The sequence below is a fragment of the Procambarus clarkii genome, chromosome 80 (assembly GCF_040958095.1).
Source record: "Procambarus clarkii isolate CNS0578487 chromosome 80, FALCON_Pclarkii_2.0, whole genome shotgun sequence".
Classification (NCBI taxonomy): Eukaryota; Metazoa; Arthropoda; class Malacostraca; order Decapoda; family Cambaridae; genus Procambarus; species Procambarus clarkii.
The window spans coordinates 16,078,439-16,102,073 of record NC_091229.1 but is presented as its reverse complement, the minus strand read 5'-3'; the positions used below and the strand labels follow the sequence as shown (position 1 = coordinate 16,102,073).

General features: G+C 46.2%; 1 protein-coding gene across 1 annotated transcript in view; it reads right to left on the bottom strand.

The window, feature by feature from the left end:
* The window catches only part of Thor (eukaryotic translation initiation factor 4E binding protein thor), a 29,381-nt gene extending 11,455 nt beyond the window's left edge, over positions 1-17,926 (bottom strand). Inside the window, exons 1-2 of the mRNA XM_045727917.2 lie at positions 17,622-17,926; positions 5,646-5,810 (exon numbers count right to left, since the gene is read on the bottom strand). Of these exons, the coding sequence (XP_045583873.1) occupies positions 5,646-5,810; positions 17,622-17,769 (313 nt within the window). The 5' untranslated portion in view covers positions 17,770-17,926. The remainder of the gene's footprint in view (positions 1-5,645; positions 5,811-17,621) is intronic.
* Positions 17,927-23,635: the final 5,709 nt, after the last annotated feature.

The window sequence follows — 23,635 nt, the reverse complement described above, 5'->3', positions numbered from 1 at the left end:
CAGCTTCGCCAGAGCTGTCAGGCCGAAGTTGCCACAAACATATTACCTAATTATTTAAATGTTTCATTGATTTATCCTTAGTTTTTTTTTTTTGCAGTAATATTATTCAATACCACGTAGTAGGATATATTTATATATCAAAGTGTGTGAATCATCGCTATACTCAAAATAATGGTGTGCATATTACTGAATCAATTATTATGTTCATAAAACAAATAGTTTTGCTGTTATTACACTATATACACAGGTTATATACAAGTATCTGCAGGTTTTTCACCATAACGAACCACTAAGTTGGTACAGTGTCATACCAACTTAGTTGTATGGTGTCATACCAACGACGAGTGGCCACCCAACACTGAGGGGACGAGGTCTCAGATTGGCGAAGTGTCACCAGTGGAGTCCCACATGCCAATCCTGGAGTATGCGGCCCCAGCATGAAGCTCGTACCTTGTCACGCACAAGACAAAGTTGGAAAAAATTCAGAGGTATGCCACTAGACTAGTCCCAGAACTAAGAGGCACCAGTTACAAGGAAAGGATGTGTGAAATGCACCTCACGACACTGGCAGACAGAAGAGTAAGGGGGAGACATGATCACTACCTACAAAATTCTAAGAGGAGAAAATTAGAAAATTATTAGAAGAAAAACAGAATGCTGATGTGATATACACGGACTTCGCAAAGGCTTTCGATAAATGTGACCATGGCGTGATAACACACAAAATGAAGTCAATGGGAATAACCAGTAAAGTAGGACGCTGGATACTCAGTTTTCTGTCAAACAGGATTCAGCGAGTAACGGTCAACCATATAAAATCAAGTCCGAGCGCAGTTAAAAGCTCCGTACCTCAGGGTACAGTCCTTGCACCGCTGCTTTTCCTTATTCTCATACCTGATATAGACAAAAATACAAGCCACAGCTTCGTATCATCCTTTGCAGATGACACAAAAATCAGTATGAAAATTACCTAGGCTGAAGACATTGAAAAACTTCAAGCTGATATTAATAAAGTTTTCGACTGGGCATCAGAAAATAACATGATGTTTAACAGTGATAAATTCTAGGTACTCGAGTACAGTAAAAATGAGGACCTTAAACATAATACAGGGTACAAAACACAATCAAATGTGCCCATAGTAGGAAAACAGCATGTAAAGGATTTGGGAATAATGATGTCTGATGACCACACATTTAGGGAGCATAACCAAGCAAATATTGCGTCAGCCAGAAAAATGATAGGATGAATTACGAGAACTTTCAAATCCAGGGATCCCATCACAATGGTTGTACTCAAGTCACTTGTGTTGTCCCGTCTTGAGTACTGCTCAGTACTCGCTTCCCCCCTTCGGAGCAGGAGAGATTGCTGAAAGAGGGGGAATACAGAGAACACATACGGCACGCATAGACGCGATAAAGCACCTAAATTATTGGGATCGTCTCAAAGCCCTCCAAATGTACTCACTAGAAAGAAGACGAGAGAGATATCAAATAATGTACACCTGGAAGATACTTGAGGGCCAAGTACCAAATCTACACAGTAAAATAACAACGTACTGGAGTGAATGATATGGAAGAAAATGCAGAATAGAACCAGTGAAGAGCAGGGGTGCCATAGGCACAATCAGAGAACACTGTATAAACAGCAGAGGTCGACAGTTGTTCAACACCCTCCCAGCGAGCATAAGAAATATTGCCGGAACAACCGTGGACATCTTCAAGAGGAAACTATATTTATTCCTCCAAGGAGTGCTGGACCAACCAGGCTGTGGTGGGTATGTGGGCCTGCGGGCCGCTCCAAGCAACAGCCTAGTGGTCCAAACTCTCTCAAGTCAAGCCTGGCCTCGGGCCGGGCTTGGGGAGTAGAAGAACTCCCAGAACCCCATCAACCAGGTATCAACCAAGAGGAATTGACAGGGTAGTTATATAAGGATAAACTGTAACATGGGTGATACATGAACAGGGGGACACAAGTGGAGACTTGAGTACCCAAATGAGCCACAGAGACGTCAGAAAGAACTTTTTCAGTGTCAGTAGTTAACAGATGGAATGCAATAGGCAGTGATGTGGTGGAAGCTGACTCCATACACAGTTTCAAATGTAGATATGATAAGAGCCCAATAGGCTCAGGAATCTGTACATCAGTTGATTGACAGTTGAGAGGCGGGACCAAAGAGCCAGAGCTCGACCCCCGCAAGCACAACTAGGCGAGTACACAGGCGGGCCTGACGGCTGAGTGGACAGCGCTCGGTATTTGTAGGCCTAGGGTCCGGGGATCGATCCCCGGCGAAGACAGAAACAAATGGGTAGTTTCTTTTACCCTGATGCCCCTGTTATCTAGCAGTAAATAAGCACCTAGGAGTTAGACAGCTGCTACGGGCTGTTGCCTGGGAGGGAGGGGAGGGAGAATTTGATTGACAGTTTGAGAGGCGGGCCCAAAGAGCCAGAGCTCAACCTCTGCTAGTCCAACTAGGTGAATATTTTACAGGGTTCAGTCCTTGGACCGATACTGTTTCTGATATATGTGAATGATCTCCCAGAGGGAACAGACTCATTCCTCTCAATGTTTGCTGTCGATGAAACAAATTATGAGGTGGATTAAGTCAGAGGAAGACAGTATGAGGCTACAAGATGATCTAGACAAACTGAATGAATGGTCCAACAAATGGCTACTATAGTTCAACCCGAGCAAATGTAAGGTAATGAAACTAGGCAATGGAAACAGGAGGCCAGAAACAGGATACTGAATGGGAGATGAAGTCGTCCATGAAATGGACAGAGAGAAAGATCTAGGAGTTGATATAAAACCAAACCTGTCTCCTGAAGCCCATATAAAAAGAATAACATCAGCGGCACATGCAAGCCTGGCTAACATCAGAACTGCCTTCAGGAACCTGAGTAAGGAAATCATTTAGAACTTTGTATACCACATATGTAAGACAATCCTGGAGTATGCGGCCCCAGCATGGAGCCCATACCTTGTCAAGCACAGGACTAAGCTAGGAAAAAGTTAAAAAATATGTCACTAGGCTAGTCCCAAAACTAACAGGCACGAGTTACGAGGAAAGGCTGCATGAAATGAACCTAATGTCACTGGAAGACAGGAGCTCGGGGAGACATGATCATTACCTATAAAATTCTAAGAGGAATATCGACATGGTTAATAAAAGATAAATGGTTTAACACGGGGGGGGGGGGGGGGGGGGGCTCAAACAAGGGGACACAGGTGGAAACTGAGTACCCAAATGAGCCACAGGGATGTTAGAAATAACCTTTTCAGTGTCAGTAGTTAACAGATGGAATGCATTAGGCAGTGATGTGGTAGAGGCTGACTCCATACACAGTTTCAAATGTAGATATGATAAGAGCCCAGTAGGCTCAGGAATCTGTACACCAGTTGATTGACAGTTGAGAGGCAGGACCAAAGAGCCAAAGCTCAACCCCCGCAAGCACAACTAGGTGAATACACACCAGCTAATGCCACCACCTTCCTCACCTCACCTCATTCGCAAACACTTCTTCTCCCACCACACTGGTTTTGTTTTTATTCACTTATACAGACGTTATATACAATTATCTGCATGTTTTGTTCACCATAACAAACCACTAAGTTGGTATGGCAAGTCATACCAACTACGAGTGGCCACCACACACCGGCCATCAAACCCCACCACCTCCCCCCCCTCACCTCACCTCACTTGCCAACACCACTCCTCCCTCCATACTGTTATTGTTTTTTTCCTCACTATATACAAAAAATTATATACAAGTATCCACATGTTTTGTTCACCATAACTGTACAACTAAGGTGGTATAGTGAGTTCAGACAATAACAGAAGTCGCAACACACAGCTAATGCTGCCTCCCTCCCACACTAAGATTCCTCCTCCCACCATATTGTTTGTGCTGTTATTACACTATATACTCACGTTATATATAAGTATCTACATTTATGTTCACCATAGTGAATTACTAAGATGATATGGTGATTCTAGACAATACCAGGTGGCCACACACAGTCAGCAGATGAAGCTACCTCCGTCCCCCAGCATTACTGTTCCCACCATACTAAGCACAGCGCTAATTATCACAATCCTGGTCATTTTTATCACATTCAGGGGTCTTCTGTAATACTATCATTGCTAAATAATACCAGCTACATATATATTTTTAAATTTTTTAGACGATGCTGTGGTCAAAAGCTGAACAACAGTGCTGTTAGCTCATGCTGCGTGCACCAGCCATGGTTGTTCACTCAGTACTGATGCTCTCCTAATAGAGAGCCGTTTCCTAATAGATCATCATCATCGTAACATTAACACAAACAATGACAAATTATTGAATTTAAACTTTTTTTTATTTTATAGAACTTAGTTTGGCAGTATAGTTTACTAAAAAAAAATTAGTCAATGTGGCAGTTTTATAAGTGCCAAAATTAAGACAAATATTTATAACTCCGAAAGTTTAGCGTATATGAAAGAAACAGAATATAAATACTGTAGAACGGACCACTGTGCACATGAAGTGTGAAAATTGTGAGAATCGGCCAGAAACTGGATTTTTGAAGTGTCTCGCAGTTCAAATTCCAGTTTTAGAGATATGTACAGTAATTGAAGTTGAAGTTATCGACAACGACTATGGTTGTTGTAATTTATGAATGTTCTTGTATGTTTTAATACACATCCCTTGGCAATCGTACTCGAATATGTGAAAGTTGTCAATATGTACTGAAATGAAGTCAAGAAAAAAATACCCTAAAAAAAAAAAATTATGGGGATAAGGATAATGGGTTAATAAGGATAATAAGTATACTTTATGTAAGTGATAAGGCCCACATCTGCTCCCCATTCATCAGTGCACGCTAAAGAGACAAAGAATAGTTTGAAATCTGTATGTTGTTCGGCCAAAAACTAAATTAAAGTCAACTTCTGCCACCTGTGGTTGATTAACATGTTGACCAATTTCATTTAAACCTCACATACTTAGTGACGATATGCATTCTCCAAGATGTAGAAGATACAACAAAATCAGATTATAAACAAAGTTGAGAAATTAAATAATAATAATAATAATTTGTTGGACATTTATGGAACTAACAGATATTGGCATTGGACAATGATTTTATATGATATATAACAAAATACAGCAAAACATACACACTCATTATTATTTGTGTTATTATGTACTATTACTCAGTAATGCCAGAGAGGCACCAGGTGCATATCCACTTTGTGGACCCTCCTTACTACTGTTGTTCTTTGTGCGTCGGACAGGTGCTTGCATCTTTATTACTGCATTATCCCTCAGTTCCAGTTAATAGGAGCTGTTCTCCTTATCATCAGCACTTTTTTTAAATATTCGTATACAATCCATTTCTTAACATATTAGGATTAAATTTTTATGACACTGATGCCAAGTAACGTTAGATTTGTTTAACATTTTATACTATACAGTATTTCATAACTGGACGGATATTTCGAAGCTCTTGAGCCCTTAATTAAGAGGATGAAAGTGGTTTTAGTTTACTGAAGTATATTGAGGACCATATAAGCATCCTGTGGGTAAGTGGTAAAATGGTTAAATCACAGAAGATGGGGATGTTGACACTCGACTATTACATGGTAGGGTAACCCCCAGCAACTTACCCGGTTTCTCTGGCTCCTCTGAAATCGTTCCATTTTCCCTGTGAACAACGGCATCATCCTTGGTAGTTACTCCTGGTATCACTGGCAGGTTCTTGGGAGGAGTCCTGGCCAATGGAGAATTCCGCATTTGCAATAAGAAGTTTCGTTCGTAGATAATCCTCGTACCTAAAAATTAAAACCCATTTAGTAAAAATAGAGGAAGGGGGGTAATAAACAAATAAGAAAACTCTACGAATACAACAAAGAATACTACATGCTTAATACAGTACAGTATACAGTATTACGTCTCCATGATATAATGTAATGTTCAACAATGTAAATTTCATAACTGAATAATGTACAGTATTAGGAATGATCAGTCAACCATGCAGAGTGCCATGTTGGGGGGGGGGGGAGGGCTGTGGGTCGACGGGTGGTGCGGGAGGGCTGTGGGTCGACGGGTGGTGCGGGAGGGCTGTGGGTCGACGGGTGGTGCGGGAGGGCTGTGGGTGGTGCGGGAGGGACAATTGGTCAAGCAGAACATTGTGGGGATGATAGGTGATGTGGTAGAGGGGGTCAACAAATGATGCTGGATAGGGTGTGAGCTGGGAAAGACGGGATGGGGGGGGGGAGGTGAAGAGCCGGGATGGGGGGGGGGGGAGGTGAAGAGCCGGGAGAGGCGGGGGAGGCGAAGAGCCGGGAGAGGCGGGGGAGGCGAAGAGCCGGGGGAGGCGAAGAGCCGGGAGAGACAGGGGATAGGGGAAGGTGAAGTGATAGGAGAGACGGGGGATGGGGGAAGGTGATGAGCTGGGAGACAGGATGGGGGAGGTGATGAGCTGGGAGACAGGATGGGGGAGGTGATGAGCTGAGAGACAGGATGTGGGAGGTGGTGAGTTGGGAGAGACAGGATGGGGGTAGGTGAAGAGCCGGGAGAGAGAGAGGGGATGGGGGGGGGGGGGTGAAGAGCCGGGAGAGAGAGGGGATGGGGGGGGGGGGGGGGAGGTGAAGAGCCGGGAGAGAGAGGGGATGGGGAGGGGGGGAGGTGAAGAGCCGGGAGAGAGAGGGGATGGGGGGGGGGTGGTGAAGAGCCGGGAGAGAGAGGGGGGAGGTGAAGAGCCGGGAGGAGGAAGGAGGAATTATCAGGGGAAAGCGCCAAGCCATTACGACTATATAGCCCTTGGAAAGGGTCAGGATAAGGATTTGGGATGGGACGGGGGAAAGGAATGGTACCCAGATAAGATTGCTTCTTATGTTGCCTCATTCTTGAATACTATCTTCATCAGTTGTTTCCGTTCCCTTTTGTAACCACCTAGCCTGGAACCTTCTCTACGCTGCTATCAGCCTCCTCCATGTATACCCTACAGCACCTTTGTCACATTGTTCAATCCTTCCTCCACATCTCCTGGTCAAAAATTTTTTTTTCCCCAACTACCATCACCAGTGTTTTTTTCCTTTCCAGCTGCTGATTAGTGCACTTTGCTGCTTCCTGCAAAGTAAATGCTTTCATAGCTGCATCTTTCAAAGCAGACATAGCATCTAGGCTGAAATGCATTATTTCTGCAAAAGAGAATATCCTTGGAAAATGCCCTTCAGTTTTGTTCCTTAGTTCCAGGGAGTTGTTTGGCTCATACTGAGTCTGACTGGGACTCTCCTTTAGTTTGTTTTCTCTTTCTTACCTGACTATGGTCCACTCTGGAGGCTATTATGTCCATTTCCTTCAGTTCCCTACTGAAATTCTCAAATACTACTTAGATCATCTTGCTGGTAGTATCAGTATTTCTCTGTACCCCTCTGTCCTTGTATGTGGTGTTGCTCCTTGTTCATTCTCCTTCCCTGTTCTACTCTACTGAGTTAATTATTAAGGCAGTAATTACACAAGTGTAGTTACAGGGCGAGAGCTACACTCGTGTTGTCCCATCTTCCTAGTACTGTACTCTGTCGTAAAACACTTTGAAACTACTGACGGCTTCAGCCTCCATCACCACCTCACGTTGTTCCAGCCATCTACAGTACCACTGTTTGCCAAAGAAAACTTTCCAATATTTTTTTGGCACCTTTGTTTCTTTAGCTTGAATCTGTATCCTCTTGTTTGTGAAGTTGCTGATTTCAGGAATTCCTGTCAATTTGGTCTATTCCTGTTAGTATTTTGATTAGTGGTGATCATATCACCTCTTTTCTATCTTCTAGTTTTGGCTTGTTTAACGCCTCTAGTCTCTCCTCGTAACTACAGTAGTTTTTCCAATTCCGGAAGCCATTTTGTCACATACCGTTGCACCTCCAGTTTATTTTTGAGCTTCTCGAGATTTAGGCACCATACAATTGTTGCATAGTCCAATTTTTGTCTCACAAAAGTTATGAACAGTTTCTTTAATATTTCACCATCCATATAATAAAAAGTAACTCTGAAGTTGGAAAGTGACACATACGCTCCTCTCACAATGTTCTTTATATATTCCTCTGGCGACAGTTTACTATCCAAAACCACCCCTACATCTGTTTCTTTATTAGAGTTTTTAATGCCTTCCACATAATTTGTAAGTTGTGTGTAGTCTATTTTCTCCAATTCCACATTCCATAACATGGCATTTATTTACATTGAATTCCATTTGCCACTTGACACTCCAAACACTTATTTTATACAAGATCCATTTGAGGGCATTACAATCGTATGGGTCTCCTATCTTCCCCAGTACCTTAGCATCATCCCCAAACATGTTCATATAATTCCTTCTGGTAAATCATTTATGTAGACTAACCTGGTTGATACCTGGTTGATGGGGTTCTGGGAGTTCTTCTACTCCCCAAGCCCGGCCCGAGGCCAGGCTTGACTTGTGAGAGTTTGGTCCACTAGGCTGTTGCTTGGAGCGGCCCGCAGGCCCACATACCCAACACAGCCCGGTTGGTCCGGCACTCCTTGAAGGAATAAATCTAGTTTCCTCTTGAAAATGTCCACGGTTGTTCCGGCAATATTTCTTATGCTTGCTGGGAGGACGTTGAACAACCGCGGACCTCTGATGTTTATACAGTGTTCTCTGATTGTGCCTATGGCACCTCTGCTCTTCACTGGTTCTATTCTACATTTTCTTCCATAACGTTCACTCCAGTACTTTGTTATTTTACTGTGTAGATTTGGTACTTGGCTCCAGTATCTTCCAGGTGTATATTATTTGATATCTCTCTCGTCTTTCTAGTGAGTACATTTGGAGGGCTTTGAGACGATCCCAATAATTTAGGTGCTTTATTGCATCTATGCATGCCGTATATGTTCTCTGTATTCCCTCTATTTCAGCAATCTCTCCTGCTCTGAAGGGGAAAGTGAGTACTGAGCAGTACTCAAGACGGGACAACACAAGTGACGAAGAGTACAACCATTGTGATGGGATCCCTGGATTTGAAAGTTCTCGCAATCCATCCTATCATTTTTCTGGCTGTCGCAATATTTGCTTGGTTATGCTCCTTAAACGTTAGGTCGTCAGACATTATTATTCCCAAATCCTTTACATGCTGTTTTCCTACTATGGGTACATTTGATTGTGTTTTGTACTCTGTATTATGTTTAAGATTCTCATTTTTACCGTACCTGAGTACCTGGAATTTATCACTGTTAAACATGTTATTTTCTGATGCCCAGTCGAAAACTTTATTAATATCAGCTTGAAGTTTTTCAATGTCTTCAGCCGAGGTAATTTTCATACTGATTTTTGTGTCATCTGCAAAGGATGATACGAACATTACTGGTGCAAGAACCGAGCCCTGCGGTACTCCACTAGTAACACTCCTCCAATCAGATATAGTGTGTCTGATTACTGCCCTCATCTGTGTTAAAAAACTTTTTATCCATGTCAGTCAGAAGTCTCCCTGTCACTGGGGGGGCGCCTGACAGCTGAGTGGACAGAGCTTCCGATTCATAGTCCTGAGGTTCTGAGTTCAGGTGGAGGCAGAAATAAAAATGGCCAGAGTTTCTTTCACCCTGATGCCCTTGTTCATCTAGTAGTAAGTAGGTACCTAGGAGTTAAGACAGCTGCTACAGGCTGCTACCTAGGGATGTGTAACAAAAAGGAGGACTGGTCAAGGATTGGGCCGCGGGAACGCTAAGCCCCGAAATCATCCCAAGATCAAGATCGTCATCCCTCCAGCCAAGTTCCTGTTTCCAGAACAGCCTCTTGTGTACAGTATTCACCTAGTTGTGCTTGTGGGGGTTGAGCTCTGGCTCTTTTGGCCTGCCTCTCATCAGTCAGTCAACTTTCTCTTTCTCCTCCTCCTCCTCCCCACCACAAAAAAAAAAAAAAAAAAAAAAAAATTCATCATTTCAATTTTCATTTAGACGTTTCACTTCGAGGTTTGTTTTCAGCTTATCTCCGGCTTCCTTTGTGAGGTCTGGTCTTACTGACCAAAGTTTGCCAGCCTCATCACTGCAATTTCCTGGCATTTCTAAGCACTTCCATCATTTGATTCACTCCATTAAGTGTCACCCTGAAGGGGCAGTTCTTGTCTCATATTTTCCCATTTAAAAATTACCGACATTTTCCTTAGAAAAACCTACTATTTTCTCTATTTTCATCTCTTCTGCTGCTCTGTCCACCCTAGATGATATTTCCTTTTCAAAACGCCCAAAAATTATTATGAACTTCTATCTGCAATGCTTTGTACTAATTTACTGTTGGTAACCAGTTCTTTCCTAATTGCTTGCCTAACTTCTGCTTCTTGTTGGTGATTTCTGGTTTTGACTGCCAAACACACTTCCTTGAGCGTCTCTCTCTTTTACAACTTGCGTATACGTCTTTAATTTCCTCTGCACTTTGCTAGTTCTTTACGAACCTCCTCTTAAGTGAGTTGTCTATGACGTTTCTCCTTGCATATCCTTGCCCAACTCTGTTGGCCTTTAAGGTTTTTTAGATTTGTTCACCATATGAGTATTTTCTTGTTAATTTCGTCAAATTCACAACTCACTTTCCATGCCTCATTTTCTTTCAGTAGTTCCTCGATTTGTTCCTCCTGACCTTTACCTTGTCAATTAAGGCGGTAATTGTCTTATGTTGCTGAAGAATACTTCCCTTTAAAGTGTGAAACTCGCTCCCAAGCTCCATTTTCTTCTTCTAATTCGAGTATTTTTTCTTCAAACTTCTTTAGCATATCCCCAATTATCTCTAACCTGCCAAGAACCTCCTTTCATTATATCTTGTGGTGAGAATCCTTTGAAACAAATCATCATCCCAATAGATACACACAGTTTGCATGAATGTTTTTCCTCACAATGACTGAACGAGTGGTGATTAATTTCAATTTTTATTAATTTTAATTTTGCCCCAAAGGGCGAGTTTATTGGGCAGCGACACTCATCCTGTGAATGGACATATCACCATAGCAGCATGTACAACATCCCCCGATAGGAAGAAAATCCGCTGGGTTGTTCATCCTGTCACTGGTACCCAGACATAGCTGGGGACTTGCTTAACTAGTTTCAAGTGAACAGCTTCTCAAAACAATAAGATTAACATTGTCAACCTTTAAAATCTTACATTATCTTGCAGGTGCAAAATGGGAGAATCTTTTAAGAACAGTATCTTTATTTGACAAATAGTATTTTCTTAAACACTGGGGTTTATTACTCTACACATATTTCTAATGACTCTCAGATGCTCACATTCTCTCAAGTAGTGGTCAAGGCAGTGTCCATCACACTCGCTACAGATTCTGCAACTCCTTTGCTCCAGTGTTTCCATTCTGAATCTCCATGGATATTTGTATCCAAGATGGATTCTTGCTATTGCTGATTATCTCCCTTGGCCATCTCCTCTTTTTGCATAATGATATGGATTGCCATCTGCAATCATATTGTACCAGCGTACAGATTCACCGATTTGTTCTTCAATCTTCCTTTCCTCAGTTACCTTGTCACAATGATATTGCCTGATAATACTGTACATGTACTTCTAATTTGTAGAAGTTATATATAAATAATTTAATTTATTTATTTATTTATTTATTTATTTATATGTCTTGGATATGAATTATTCAATATGGTCTCCTTCAGTGCCCTCAGCAGCCAGCACATCTACTTGTCCATTTCTACAGATTCCAACATGGGAGGGGATCCACAGAAATTTGACGAGTCTTCCCTGATTGGTTAGTACACTTACAGCTTTCTAGATTTCAGCAACTATATAAGATTTTTTGCCCGATTTTTATTAAGGCTTTGTAGTACTGCTTTTGAATCAGTGCAGATTACTGCACCACTAGTGTTTTGTTCTAGGAATCTTAATGCCATAACAATGGCAGTTAGCTCTGCTTGCATTGAAGAGGCATAGTTCTCAATACTGTACATGCTTTTTCTTCATTTCTGCGTTGATAGGCATTACAGTATTCCTAATTACAGTGTATGTTGCACCAACCCTGCCATTGACACGAGTGGCAACCACGAGTGTTGATGTTGAAAGATGCGACGCTCACAGTGGCCCATCAATGTTTATGATTTGGCAGAGGTTGGAAGCTATTGATGTCGTCTATTTATGTGAGGATAAAGACAACAATAAACATAAGAGTGGAAATGGACTAAGGACATCAAAGATGCAGAGCTGTGTTGATTGCGGTCCATCTAATTACCCCAAAGCTTCCTAGCATTACGCAAGTAATGAAGAAATATGATATATTTACTCTATATTCTTGGTGTTGAATGTAGAACATGAAAAAACACTTTTACTCTGAAATAACAAATTTATAACGAAATTAGACGAAACTAAGTGGCATTGAGAGGCCATAGGAAGTCGACGATCCAAGCGACACCTGGTTGATGGGGTTCTGGGAGTGGAGTGGACAATGTTATGGAGCGACTTATCTAAGATGAACAAATTATTCCAAATATATTGTTGCCTAGAGGTTATATTAGGTTATGTTGGGATAGGTTAGGTTATGTTATGGTTTGGGTTGGTTGGATAAGTTAAGTAGTACAGGAGGCTCATATGCCAGCAAACATTGTCGCTTTGATCGTCGACTTGCTTTAGCACCACCTGCTTCATATTTTCGTCTAATTTTGTTATAAAATGATACTTTTATCATTTTATAGAGCGCTTTCCTACCCTCTCTTTCCTTATTACAGTGTAGTCCTGGGGAAACACTGCATTTGTTATGATTCCTGAGAGTTTTGTTTCTGCGAGTCCAATTACATCTGGGTTTACTTCTTGTGTTCTTTCCCTAAGTTCACTGGCCTTTTTTGTTATCCCATCTATGTTCGAATACATGACCTTGAAGCCGACTCTCAACTTTGTGTCATGGGTGTGTGTGGCTTTCGTGGGTTTTCAGTCAAAGTGAAAGTGAAAGTCGAAAGTGAAAGTCGCTGGGAGGTTTGTACAGCTGGGGATTTCTTACTCTTGGCGCCGGAGGTTGTGGTTTGTGGCAAGGCAGCCTGGGAGTGACTTGGGTAAGGCGTGCTAAGGAGTTACTTGGGAGTTTTTCCAGCATCAGTTCAAATGATTTGTGTACATCAATGGTAGCTGTGTTAGCGTGGATGTTATTCTCTGTAGATGTGAATGAGGTGTGCGTGTTGTGTCAGCCTCAGGGATGGGTTCGTTTAATTGTATAAAGAATTTAGTTAGGCGCGTCTTTTCTAGTGCATTTTCAATGCGAGTGACAATTTCAACAAGATCGGGACTCAGTTGTACGCTTTTCGGGTAACAATCATCTGTTGGTGTGTTTACCTCCCCTGTGGTGGTACCGCCATCTTTGTTATTGATGATATTTTTGTTGTGGCACAAACTTTTACAAAACAGAATTTTCACTCTTTCACTTATTACTTGTATCTTATTTACTTTTAAACTTCCCTATACCTTTATGCAACCTGGGGTACCACTTAAAAGTCCTCAAACTGTTCCCACTTCTTATAATTTTGATGTTTTAGTGGATAAAGTATATAAGTGCATGTGTGAGAATGTGTGTGTGTGTAATTACCCAAGTATGTGTGTATTTACTACTTAGTGTCTGTAGAATGGAGCTATTAGCTCTTGGATCCCACCTTTCTAACCAATATATTTTTCCTCTATTATGTCTACTACATATTTCTAACACACGCATGCACACATCCCCTGGAAGCAGCCCGTAGCAGCTGTCTAACTCCCAAGTACCTATTAACAGCTGGGTGAATAGAGGCATCAGGGTGAAAAACTCTGCCCAAGGTGGAAACTAATGTTTCCGTCTCCGCCGGGGATCAATCCCTGGACCACAGGACTATGAATCCTGAGCGCTGTTCACTCAGCTGTCAGGCCCCCCCATGTGTCATGACAGCTGTCTGTCATGCGTGTGCATACATGCGTACGCGTGTGCATACATGCGTGTGCATACATGCGTACGCGTGTGCGTACATGCGTATGCGTACGCGTGTGCGTACATGCGTATGTGTACGCGTGTGCGTACATGCGTATGCGTGTGCATGCATGCGTATGCGTGTGCATGCATGCGTATGCGTGTGCATGCATGCGTATGCGTGTGCATACACATGTATGCGTGCCTGCACTCGCCTAGTTATGCTTGTGGAGGTTGAGGTTTCGGCTCATTGGTCTTGCTTCTCATATCAACTATTCACCAGAGCCTTCAAATTGTTTAACTTTACGTGATTTCACACATACCCACATGTTTCGAGAAGTTGTTTGTAATGTGATCTAACCTAGGAATGAATGCTGGCTAGTGGAGTGATGTCACAGCACAGTCAGTATGTGGCTGAACCCTTTGGTGTTGTAGTTGCCAACTTCTGGTTGTTCAGCAAGGTGGAGGAATCCTGACGACATTGGCCATATAACAAGGCCGCCGACATCTCTCCTGGTTTGAAGGCTGTGATATACTGACCAGTTTAACTAGAACTGGTGAAAACTAGATACGAGTCTGCTACCTGGTACTCTCCTTTATCCAGATAAATTGATGGGAGGCAGCCTGTCCAGGTGTGAGCTTTGCATACTCACGTTGGGAGCAAAATATGCATCGTGTAAGGTTGTGCAATAAAAGCCTTGCTGTCGATGTGCAAGATGCACCTTAGGGATGCAAGTTCATAAGCTGCTTTTCTTGCAAGGTTCAACATGTGGCACTTCATGGTTACTGTGGCGTCAAATTTCATCCCCAAGACCTCGGGTTCATTACTGAGCACTAGGGCTTTGCCACATATGTATGCCTGTCTCAGATGCAATGTCTTATCGCCTACCCCAGGTTAATATTACCGCAAGTTGTCATTAACGACCCTCGCATTTCTTCTCTTCCACGTGTTAAGTAGTCAGGCCAGAGCAGCAGGGATAAAATGTGGTAGATCACTACACATTCCACAACGGACCACAGGGTGAGGAAGATAATTTGTTAATGGCACTCTGTGGATTCTTCCATTCATGGTGGGTGGAGTGGAATGAGCATGCAGACGGCATGGGGCGGCGGGAGAGCGCTCAGACTGTGGGGAGTGGAATGGGGCCGGCCAGGAGAGAAGTGGGATAGAGCTCCCCCCGGAGAGGGGGAGCTCTCACCCAGGTTTCTTCAGGCCGAGCGTAAAGAGCTCCGCAAGTATAAAAGACAAATTTAAAACCATGTAGGAAGGGAGTCTGGATAGAGGTGCGTGAAAGCACAGAGCTGGCAGCCACTGAAATGAGAGGGACGAGGCCGGGAGACACATGGGCAGGGTAGGTGAGCTGGATAAAACCCGGGGGGGGGGGGGGTCATCTAGGAGACATGGGAGGTGGGGCTTGGACACGGGAGGGGGGAGGAGAGGCTTGGACACGGGGGGGAGGCTTGGACACGGGGGGGGGGGGGGGGAGGCTTGGACACGGGGGGGGGAAGAGTTGGACACGGGGGGGAAGAGTTGGACACGGGGGAGGGGAAGAGTTGGACACGGGGGAGGGGAAGAGTTGGACACGGGGGGGGGGGAAGAGTTGGACACGGGGGGGGGGGGAAGAGTTGGACACGGGGAGGGGGGAAGAGTTGGACACGGGGGGGGGGGAAGAGTTGGACACGGGGGGGAGAGTTGGACACGGGGGTGGGGGGGGGAGAGTTGGACACGGGGGTGGGGGGGAGTTGGACACGGGGGTGGGGGGGGGGGAGTTGGACACGGGGGTGGGGGGGGGGGGGAGTTGGACACGGGGGTGGGGGGGGGGGAGTTGGACACGGGGGTGGGGGGGGGAGTTGGACACGGGGGTGGGGGGGGGAGAGTTGGACACGGGGGTGGGGGGGGGGAGAGTTGGACACGGGGGTGGGGGGGGGGAGAGTTGGACACGGGGTGGGGGGGGGGAGAGTTGGACACGGGGGTGGGGGGGGGAGAGTTGGACACGGGGGTGGGGGGGGAGAGTTGGACACGGGGTGGGGGGGGGGGAGAGTTGGACACGGGGGTGGGGGGGGGAGAGTTGGACACGGGGGTGGGGGGGGGAGAGTTGGACACGGGGGTGGGGGGGGGAGAGTTGGACACGGGGGTGGGGGGGGGGAGAGTTGGACACGGGGGTGGGGGGGGGGAGAGTTGGACACGGGGGTGGGGGGGGGAGAGTTGGACACGGGGGTGGGGGGGGGGGAGAGTTGGACACGGGGGTGGGGGGGGGGGAGAGTTGGACACGGGGGTGGGGGGGGGGGAGAGTTGGACACGGGGGTGGGGGGGGGGGAGAGTTGGACACGGGGGTGGGGGGGGGGGAGAGTTGGACACGGGGTGGGGGGGGGAGAGTTGGACACGGGGTGGGGGGGGGAGAGTTGGACACGGGGTGGGGGGGGGAGTTGGACACGGGGGTGGGGGGGGGAGTTGGACACGGGGGTGGGGGGGGAGTTGGACACGGGGGTGGGGGGGAGTTGGACACGGGGGTGGGGGGGAGTTGGACACGGGGGTGGGGGGGAGTTGGACACGGGGGGTGGGGGGGAGTTGGACACGGGGTGGGGGGGAGTTGGACACGGGGGTGGGGGGGAGTTGGACACGGGGGTGGGGGGAGTTGGACACGGGGGTGGGGGGGAGTTGGACACGGGGGTGGGGGGGAGTTGGACACGGGGGTGGGGGGGAGTTGGACACGGGGGTGGGGGGGAGTTGGACACGGGGTGGGGGGAGTTGGACACGGGGGTGGGGGGGAGTTGGACACGGGGTGGGGGGAGTTGGACACGGGGGTGGGGGGGAGTTGGACACGGGGTGGGGGGGAGTTGGACACGGGGGTGGGGGGGAGTTGGACACGGGGGTGGGGGGGAGTTGGACACGGGGGTGGGGGGGAGTTGGACACGGGGGGGGGGGGAGTTGGACACGGGGGGGGGGGGAGTTGGACACGGGGGGGGGGAGTTGGACACGGGGGGGGGGAGTTGGACACGGGGGGGGGGGGGAGTTGGACACGGGGGGGGGGGGGGAGTTGGACACGGGGGGGGGGGAGTTGGACACGGGGGGGGGGAGTTGGACACGGGGGGGGGGAGTTGGACACAAGGGGAGTTGGACACGGGGGGAGTTGGACACGGGGGGAGTTGGACACGGGGGGAGTTGGACACGGGGGGAGTTGGACACGGGGGGAGTTGGACACGGGGGGAGTTGGACACGGGGGGAGTTGGACACGGGGGGAGTTGGACACGGGGGTGGGGGAGTTGGACACGGGGGTGGGCTGGGATACAGTGGGGGTGGGCCTGGACACGGGAAGGGCTGGAATACAGGGGGAGTGGGCCAGGACACGAGGGGGCTGGGATAAAGAGGGGTGGGCCGGGATAAAGGGGGGGTGGGCCGGGATAAAGGGGGGGGTGGGCCGGGATAAAGGGGGGGCCGGGATAAAGGGGGGTGGGCTAGGATACAGGGGGGGCCGGGACAAGAGGGGGTGGGCTGGGATACAGGGGGAGCGGGCCGGGATACGAGAGGGGGTGGGCTGGGATAGCAACACGGCCACGTTCCTGTCCCAACGTAAACAAACCCACCTGCTCAGCCCCAGGTGACTCACGGTGGGACACACACCTGTGCTCCCCCCCCACCCCAGCAGGTGCCGCCCCTCCCCCCCAGGGGCAGGGGGCGGCCACCCCACGCCCCCTACTCACCTCCTGGGGTAGTGGAGAAGAGCGTGCCCCCGGGCGTGGTACTGTAATCATGGGGTAACTCCGCCGGCGAGTTTATGGTTACTCTCCTGGGGATGGACTGTGGCTGAGCCTGAGCCACAGCCTGCCGAGCCACCGGTGAAGCAGACATCACGCCACACCCGCTGTGTCAACACGCCTGCAACACTCTACAACAACACTGGGGCCAGGGAGCCGCGCAACAAGGCCGGCGAGGGGGTAAATAGCGCGGTGGAGTGAGGAGCGCGGGCGGGTGCGTGGCGGCAGTCCCAGGAGCACAACATCACAGCGTGAGGAGGTGCGCGCGCACATTATTGGAACCCGCGGGGGGGGGGGGAGCTGCGCACCTCCCCGCCCACAAGGCTCACCGCCCGTCCCCACAACACACCAACACCACCCTTATGCCCCGCGCTGCCTTTACTGCTCTCAGGGCACGTTTAAAGCTGTATGACCACCTCCGACCTTATTAACGTGGCGACAACTTATCCTTCTAATGCGCATTAACTTGGCACGGACTCTCCATTAATGACTCCCAGCAGGAGTGTCTCATGTGCATAGTCCACGCTGCCCTCAGCTACAACGTAGACACAACATTTTTTTTTTTCATGCGTTTGGCCATTTTCAAAATCTTTCAGCAGCTTTTTATTAGGTTTGTCACCCATATGGAGGGATCGTTCAGGGTACAGCTTGAGTGACCTTGTGTTCAATTAGTGCGCGTCTGTCTGGCATACAATCCACTTTCATTTTCTAGAAAAAAAGGAGCTAGACATGTACACATTCGTGCGTACATAAATCACCTATTTTAAAATTATTCCACGTTAAGGATCGATCTCAATCCCCACGCGGTCCATGCTCTTGCAAACCACAACAACATTTTGCTCGATAAATACTTTTGCCTTGCAAGTAGAATTGTAACAAGCTAACGTAAGCTAATTAAGATTCGTCTTGTCCGCAGAAACATGGTGTTACAACATATGGGGCTTTTGCGTAGGTTAAATATATATATATATGTGAGAAGAGGAGAGTAGGGCGGTGGTGATACTGTATAGTGATGGTCAGGGCAGAGAGACGCCACATACGTGAGCCCAGAATCTGGGTCACACGTCTCTTATCACACATGATTTGTCTTTATTTACATTTCGAAACCTTTTTCAGTCTCACCATAAAAGATAACTACGTGGACACTCAGTAAAGTTGATGTTATTAAAATTGATGCTAGTGCTAAAGTGCTAATGATGCTAGTTGATTAAAGTTGATGATAGTAGCTTTACAAGAATGTAAAATCAACTCAATTTCTGTGTTCTCTGTTAATCCCAATGTACCTTCTTGTATATTAATAAATAAATATATGGCTCAAATATGGTTGATATATGGCAATATATGGCTGAACCCAAAAATTGATTTTGGCCAAGCAAGTTATAGTCTGGATAAGATATAGTAACATATAGTTAATGTATATATATATATATATATATATATATATATATATATATATATATATATATATATATATATATATATATATATATATATATATATGCATGGCCTGCACTGTGGAAAATCGGGTGGTTGGCACACTAGACACGACGAAGTCAACGACATCATTAAAGAAGCCTTGCCTCTGCTCAGTGTCCAGCGGAGAGAGAGCCCCGCAACCTACTGAACCGTGACTCTGTTAGCTTTGCCGGCCGACCAGACGGAATCACACTGCGTCCGTGGAAGGGTGGCAGGCAGTTAGCATGGGACTATACTTGCGTATCCACCCTGGCAACGACATACATCACCCTCTCTGCCGGCACGGCAGGAGCCGCAGCGACACACAGAGAAAAACAAAAGTCAGTCAAGTACAGGCAATTAGATCAAAGGTACAATTTCGTTCCAATAGGGTCTGAGACCCTAGGCCCATGGGGTGAGAGTGCAAGAAGGTTTCTTAAGGATCTTGGTTCCAAGCTCATTGACACCACAAGAAACCCTAGAGCAGCAAGTTTTCTCTTTCAGCGCCTCAGTGTCGCGATCCAGAGGGGAAATGCCCGCTGCATCCTCGGTTCCTGCCCGGCGTCGGAGGAGTTCGAGGAAATCTACAGCCTCTAGGAAGCGAACTTTTTCTTGTGTCCTCTTAATGTTCATTTTTTGTATGAAATCAGATATGTAACTGTATAACCTTGCATAATAAAGTGTACATCATAATAAAAAAAAAAAGGGGGTGGTAGGAGAAGTGAACACTCTTTCGCATTCAGAGTTAAATGTCAAGTTTTTCCCTGAGTGCTCTGTGTTCCCTTCTCTGAGGCTGTGGGTCCCTATAATTACACCAGTGGTGGTACCCCCCTATATATATATATATATATCAACAATGGGTTCGAGAACTGTGCAACAACAAGGCTCGACTAAGCTAAGCAGTTTACATTTGCGGTGAACTTGTAACACATAATCTGATCTGTTTACCATGCTCTGCTCACCCATCCATGGGCGTGGTGGAAAGTTTACAATCACATGAATGCAAAAGCAAACTTGGGATACTAATTATTCTGGTTTTGAATAAAGTACTTATACACATTGCTTGATTTTTTATATATAAATCTCTAAATTCTACGATTTTTCACATTAGGATTGTAATTTAGAGTTCATGATTAGTATATATATGTTTCACTTACTATGGTAATGGAATTAAAGAAAATGCAAACACACAAAAAAGAATGTCATGGGATTTGATATAACATATATAGCGCCTAGCAACACGTAGAGAATCACATCAACAAGATAACATCATCAGCATAACTACCAGAGGATCACATCAACAAGATAACATCATCAGCATAATACCAGAGGATCACATAAACAAGATAACATCATCAGCATAATACCAGAGGATCACTTCAACAGGATAACATCATCAGCATAACACCAGAGGATCACTTCAACAAGATAACATCATCAGCATAACACCAGAGGATCACATCAACAAGATAACATCATCAGCATAATACCAGTGGATCACATAAACAAGATAACATCATCAGCATAACACCAGAGGATCACTTCAACAAGATAACATCATCAGCATAACACCAGAGGATCACATCAACAAGATAACATCATCAGCATAACACCAGAGGATCACATTCAACAGGATAACATCATCAGCATAACACCAGAGGATCACTTCAACAGGATAACATCATCAGCATAACACCAGAGGATCACATAAACAAGATAACATCATCAGCATAACACCAGAGGATCACATTCAACAGGATAACATCATCAGCATAACACCAGAGGATCACATTCAACAAGATAACATCATCAGCATAACACCAGAGGATCACACCAACAAGATAACATCATCAGCATAACACCAGAGGATCACACCAACAAGATAACATCATCAGCATAACACCAGAGGATCATAAACAGGAGATTTAGTCAAATACATGTAAGAAATAATATTTTTAATGCAAGGATCGTGAGGAAATGAAATGAGCTATGTAGAAGGAAAAGTGGTATATAAAGACTAATGCAGTATATAGTTCCATTTGCAGATGTGACAAGTGACAGAAAGGTTGCATTTGCATTTAACATTGACAGATGGTAAGGCGAGGCACGGGAGCTTGCGTTCCACCTTGCGAACACTTTTAGGTGAAGGCACGCACACACACGCACACATGCACAGGCACACACGTAGATGATAGCTTATTTAACACGGCTGGTATGGGAACAAGGGGACACAGGTGGAACCTGAGTACCCAAATGAGCCACAGATACATTAGGAAGAACTTTCTGTGTCAGAGTAGTTAATAAAAGGAATGCATTAGGCAGTGATGTGGTGGAGGCTGACTCCATATACAGTTTCAAATGTAGATATAATAGAGCCCAGTAGGCTTAGGAACCTGTACACCTGTTGATTGACAGTTGAGAGGCGGGACCAAAGAGCCAGAGCTCTACCCCCGCAAGCACAACTAGGTGAGTACACACGTATACCAAGGGCCTCGCGGCTGAGTGGACAGCGCCTGGCGGTCGTAGTCCTAATGGCCCGGGTTCAATTCCCGGCGGAGACGGAAACAATGGGCAGAGTTTCTTTCACCATGATGCATCTGTTCACCTAGCAGTAAATAGGTACGTGGGAGTTAGACAGCTGCTGCGGGCTGCTTCCTGGGGATGTGTATAGTCACCTAGTTGTACTTTCTCAACTATCAATCAATCAATTGATTTTTTTCACACACACACACACACACACACACACACACACACACACACACACACACACACACACACATGAAGCAGCCCGTAACAGCTATCTAACTCCCAGGTACCTATTTACTGCCAGGTGAACAGGAACATCAGGGTGAAAGAAACACGGCCCATTGTGACTTTATTATACTGATGTTCGGTCGTTGACGCGCGAGTGTAAGTCTTCCTGGGTGCGTACAAGGCCAGGTGGGGGGGGGGGGGGTGAACATGTGCGCAGGTCCTACTGAATGCGGGTAACAAAAACCCGCGGAGACAGTACTGAGGGCGGCGCGGAGCTCCTCCTGTACGTGCGGGGGAGCGCATATACGTCCAGCTGGGCTCCGGCCGCCCGCCGCCGCCGCCGCCCACACAGGCAAGCACGGACCACCATTCATGCTTTAACAACTGCAACCTGCACATTCTGCCTATTGTGTTAAAGACCCGTGCGTTATCGGTGACAGATAACGTGTGGTATCTGTGTCGCTATATGTGTGTGTGTGTTAGTCACACACACACACACACACACACACACACACACACACACACACACACACACACACACACACACACACACACACACACACACACACTCACTACACACAGTTGACTACAGGAAAGGGGACTATAGGAGGATAAGGGACTATCTGGGAGAAGTGCAGTAGGAGGAATAAATTAGAGGAACAACAGCCCAAGATATGATGGACCTGGTCATACGGAAATGACAGGAGGCCGAAGAGAGATTATACCAACAGTAAAGGAAAAAAAGTAAGAGGGAATATAATAACCCATGGTTTAATAGACAGTGTCAGGAAGCAAAAATGGCCAGCAGGCGGGAGTGGAGGAAGTACAGAAGACAAAGGACAGAGGACAACAGGATCAGATACAACAGAGCTAGGAACGATTACATTAACATAAGACGAACATCGGAAAGGGACTATGAGAACGATATTCCGATCAAAGCGAAAAGCAACCTAAGTTACTACACAGTCATATAAGAAGAAAAATGTCGGTGAACGACCAAGTGGCAAGACTAAGGAAGACAGAGGAGGCATATACTGAAAGTGACAAGGGAATCAGCGAGGCACTAAATGCCAGTTTCCATGGAGTGTTCACAACCGAGCCTGAGCAGCTCCCATTGTTAGAAGGGGTTACCCTAGATGAAAGACTATCAGATATAGAGGTGACAGCAGAGGAGGTAATGAAACAGTTGACAACATTGGGTGCAACTAAAGCAGTTGGACCAGACAAAGCATCACCGTGGATACTAAAAGAAGCAGCGCAGGCCCTCAGCGTGTCTCTGGCAATGATCTTTAATGAATCACTTATGTCGGGAGAATTGCCCAGTTGCTGGAAGAAGGCAAATGTTGTACCGATTTCCAAGAAAGGTGATAGGGAGGAGACACTTAACTATAGACCTGTATCACTGACAAGCATCCCCTGTAAAATACTGTACCTGAAAGAATAATTAGGCTACGACTGGTTGCACACCTGGAGAACGTTAGGTTTATGAACAAACATCAACATGGGTTCTGGAAAGGGAAATCGTGATTAACTAACTTTTTGGAATTCTATGATAAAATAACGAGGATAAGACAGGACAGAGATGGTTGGGCAGACTGCATATTTCTGGACTGCCAAAAATCCTTTGATACAGTACCATACATGAGACTGCTGTTCAAACTCGAGAGGCAGGCGGGGGTGGGAGGAAAGGCCCTAGCATGGATAAGGAACTACCTAACAGAAAGGAGCCAAAGAGTTACGGTAAGGGGCGA